The 4591-nt window shown below is 35.7% G+C and overlaps 1 protein-coding gene across 4 annotated transcripts in view; it reads left to right on the top strand.

The window, feature by feature from the left end:
* Nucleotides 1–403: 403 nt before the first annotated feature.
* Nucleotides 404–4591, top strand: part of STK33 (serine/threonine kinase 33) — an 89549-nt gene continuing 85361 nt past the window's right edge. For 3 of the 4 annotated variants that reach the window (XM_017896386.1, XM_017896384.1, XM_017896385.1), the window contains exons 1-2: nt 1052–1551; nt 2973–3086. In XM_017896386.1, the coding sequence (XP_017751875.1) occupies nt 1327–1551; nt 2973–3086 (339 nt within the window). In that variant the 5' untranslated portion in view covers nt 1052–1326. Of the gene's footprint in view, nt 1552–2972; nt 3087–4591 lie in introns of all 4 variants that reach the window. The other variant, XM_017896383.1, reaches the window with a different exon arrangement.

Here is a 4591-nt window from a genome sequence, read left to right as displayed (position 1 = left end):
TAAGTCACATGGCTAACCCAATCTGAAAGAGAAGCCCGGAAATGTAGGATGTTAATGAGCATATTGCTGCCCCAAAGAAAATCAGAATTTTGTTCGTAAGAAAGAATGAGAGGACAACTTTTAGGTAAACTACTAGCAGTATCTTTTATAAAATCCTATGGGCCTGGCAGATTTTCCTGCCAATCACAATAGATAAGGATTAGATAAAAGTCAGCACAGCTTTCTGATTAGAAAACCAACTATTTCTTTAATGAAATAAATATATTTAATTTCCTATTCTAGTCAAGTTTATTGCAGTTCAAAGGATAATGGTATATTGCATATATCCCCAGCTTTATCAATCTATGACTACAAAATCTACTTTTAAAGACTATCTGAAATGGTATAGCATAAAACTATAATAATGTGCTCCCAATTACTTCTGGAAGTTTCTCAAGGTACTCCTTTATATGTACCGCAGAGTGTATTTTTCTTCCTCCTCAAATGAGATCCTTCCAACTTGCCACTATGCAGCTGCCAATGGTCCTCATTAAGTAAAATGCTGCCATACCTATTTTAGGCTCAGGGAAAATAGCACCCACTCATTTTATTTTGCTCAATATAAAAATGAGGATACTTATGAGGATACTTAAACTTTTAGGATTAGCTAGTTTTATAAAAAGTGAATTATTCACTCCTTTGTAAAGTATGTAATAGGAATTTGCTCTAATAATAAATAGATTAAGGTTTAAAATTTGAAACCATAATAATGTATGTTTAACACTAATATATTAAACCTTTTAAAAAACCACAACCGACATTAAGAAATACATTTCATACTGTGATCAAGTACACACGCACACACACACTCTATACATATATATCTGTCTAATTAAAAGTTTCACAGAAATTTCCAAGGAGGTATGCTAAATGCTCTATTATCTATCTGATTCTACTTTATTTTTAAAAAGTGATGTCAACCCACAAAGTGGATTTCATAACCCACTACTGCAGTTTGATAAGATGCTGTTTTAGACCATGTTTTTCAGCAGTTTTGTGGTCCTATTTTGTCCTTTTCATGTCTATACAGGATGCTTCTAGTGGCTAGTTGCTAGCTTTTCTCTGATTTCCAGGATGGTAATAGGATAAGAATTTATCTAAATGGTGATTTCTTTTCTTTCTGCAGCTCTCACGTGTGAATATGTGTCTAGTGCATCCTTAACTTAAGGACTTCGCCAGTTCGAAGTTACAGTTTTCACCATCAACTACCTTATCCTTTCTGTTCTGGTTTTCTTCCTCAAACAGTGGAAGGATTTTTAAAGTTGCTTTTGTTGCAGAGTTAAACAAATGGCTGATAGTGACTTAGATAAAAAATCCATAGAATGCCCTGACTGTTCATCTGCTTCTCAGAAAGATGTACTTTGTGCGTGTTCCAGCAAAACAAGGGTTCCTCCAGTTTTAGTGGTGGAAATGTCACAGACGTCAAGCATTGGTAGTGCAGAGTCTTTAATTTCACTGGAGAGGAAAAAAGAAAAAAGTGTCAACAGAGACATAACCTCTGGGAAAGATTTGGTAAATATCAAAGATTCCACATCTAAGCACAAGTTGACATCCTGTTCCCTGATGGCACTCCTAGCTTCATCCATATCCCATGAGTTCTTGTTAGTTAATTCATTGCCTTCATAACTATTAAACATTTCTTTCTCACAGAAGAGGTGAGTAAATTTGGTTAGTAACTTGTTATATTATGTTTCCAACCACTGCCCAAATTAATTATTTCTCAGGACATGAGGTAATTAAACGTATTATCCCAACTTCTTTTTTTAATGGTTTATACAGAAATGAATTGGTTTTCAAGTTGAATTAAATCTAAATTTTTGAGTATTTTCTTCAGCTGATGAAGAATGAGATTTATTGTTGTGGTTAAGTAAAGGGTAGTTATGGCTTTGTTTATTTAAGTTGTGGTTGTCTAGGTGGAATATGAACTATACTTAACAAAATCAGTTTGCATTAGTTACAAATAATCTGTGGCTACCCGGTTGTACTGATTTTGATGTATTCATCTTTTAAAAAAATTTTTTTTGAGATGGACTTTTGCTCTTGTTGCCTAGGCTGTAATGCAATGGCATGATCTCAGCTCACCGCAACCTCTGCCTCCTGGGTTCAAGTGATTCTCCTACCTCAGCCTCCTGAGTAGCTGGGATTACAGGCATGTGCCACCATACCCAGCTAATTTTTTGTATTTTTAGTAGAGAGGGGGTTTCTCCATGTTAGTCAGGCTGGTCTCGAACTCCGGACCTCATGGAGGACCTCCCACCTCGGCCTCCCAAAGTGCTGGGATTACAGGCATGAGCCACTGTGCCTGGCCATATTCATCTTTATATAGAATAGGCAATGTGTAAGATTGTGGTTGATACGGCACAACTTTGGAGACAGAGAGCAATAAGCCTAAGAAAAGTCAGGTTCCCATTCCTCAAAATTGTACCTTCTTCATATGTTCTCCCTTGACTGTTATTTCTGATTTGTGTTACCATATAGTTACTGCTATATGGATGTCTCAGAGTGAGTTGTTACTATGTTATTTTCACTCAAAGCATATTTTTGAGTGGCCAATAATTTATGTATAAGCTATTTGAGATGGTTGTTAAACTGTGAAAGGAGAGTGATTGAGAAAGCTATAAAGTTGCTTTCTTTGATTTCAGAGAATGACTAGGTAAACTTTGATGAATCTGCTGTGCTGGTTATCATGTAGACTTTCCTGGATTCAGGGGATTAGATTGAATAACTTCTTAAGGTCTCCTTTAACCTAATGAGCCAATGAATTGCGTAGGGCTTAGAATTTGAAAAAGACAGTAAACAATCTTGTACATAGTAAACATGGCACACGTTAAGGAGTTACCAGATTATCTAAATTAGGATTCTTTGTCAACCAAGAATATTATATCTTAAAGTTGTTGTTTTATTTATTAATTTTTTCTTTTTTTTGATCCCAGCCCTCAAGAACCTCAAATGTAGAGAGAAAAGCATCTCAACAACAGTGGGGTCGGGGCAACTTTACAGAAGGGAAAGTTCCTCACATAAGGATTGAGAATGGAGCTGCTATTGAGGTATATAGAAAGCAAATTAAGCTACTGTGAGCTTTCAGGTTTCTTTTAAGTCAATGGTTAATGGTAAAAAATGATTTAAAAATAAATCTCTAAAGAAAATAAGTAAAGAAAAGAGGAAACATACCATTTTCAAGTATGGTAACATTTTACTAAAGAAAATACAGATTAATTATTTTCTGTTTATGGAGGACCAAGTGGATTTTAATTAAGGTGGAGAACATTTTCATTAGATAAAATGAGGATAGTTTCATCTTCAGGTCTTGGCCATTGCTGAAAGCAATAGTGGAGTCTTTGTTTAGACCTTTTCATGATGCAGAAAAGGACTAGATGATTTTAGTTAGTTTGGCTGTTCACTTCCTTGATAGTGAGGCCAGAATCTCCCTCATGAGCTCCTCCATCTTTTCCATCCTGCGATTGGATAAATACCAGTATTATTTTTCCAGGATTCAAATTATTATATAAAATATGAATTAAATATTAGAACAATAAAAAATTAAAATGTGTGTTTTTACATTAAAGAAACTGCAGTAAGAACAACCACAAAAGAAGAAAATTGCATTAATGTTACCATTTAAATTGCTTTGGGGCACCACAAATTGCACCCATTTAAGATGGTATACTTAATAAATGTTTATGTTCTGATTGCTCAGCTGACTGACCACTCTTCATCTCTCTCCCTCTCCTTCGGCCTCCCTAGTGCCTGATACACAAAAATATTGAAACTAGGCCAATTATTAATCCTACAGTGGTCACGTGAAAGGGAGAGTTGCATGTCTTTCTCTTTAAATCAAAAGCTAGAAATGATCAAGCCTGACGTCAAAACTTGTTTTAAAAGATATTTGGCAACTTACATGAAGTGCTTAGAAAAGCTGCCTGGCCTGAGAAACTCTTGACTTGAAAAGTTTAAATTTCTCCCCTTTAATTAAAGGCCTGTACTTACAACACACACAGATAAATTTACCAAGTTTTAAATTTAGTCTTGGGCGAGGCGTGATGATTCATGCCTGTTATCCCAGCATTTTGGTTTTCTTTTTAATTACTATTATTATTATTATTATTATTATTATTATATCATACTTTAAGTTCTAGGGTACATGTGCATAATGTGCAGGTTTGTTACATATGTATACTTGTGCCATGTTGGTGTGCTGCACCCATCAACTCATCAGCACGCATCAATTCGTCATTTATATCACGTATAACTCCCAGTGCAGTCCTTCCCCCCTCCCCCCTCCCCATGATAGGCCCCGATGTGTGATGTTCCCCTTCCCGAGTCCAAGTGATCTCATTGTTCAGTTCCCACCTATGAGTGAGAACATGTGGTGTTTGGTTTTCTGTTCTTGTGATAGTTTGCTAAGAATGATGGTTTCCAGCTGCATCCATGTCCCTACAAAGGACACAAACTCATCCTTTTTTATGGATGCATAATATTCCATGGTGTATATGTGCCACATTTTCTTAATCCAGTCTGTCACAGATGGACATTTGGGTTGATTCCAAGTNNT

Source organism: Rhinopithecus bieti, unplaced genomic scaffold, assembly GCF_001698545.2.
Source record: "Rhinopithecus bieti isolate Rb0 unplaced genomic scaffold, ASM169854v2 scaffold_28456, whole genome shotgun sequence".
Classification (NCBI taxonomy): domain Eukaryota; kingdom Metazoa; phylum Chordata; class Mammalia; order Primates; family Cercopithecidae; genus Rhinopithecus; species Rhinopithecus bieti.
The sequence above is the reverse complement of the archived record's forward strand: the minus strand, read 5'-3'. Positions and strand labels throughout refer to the sequence as shown.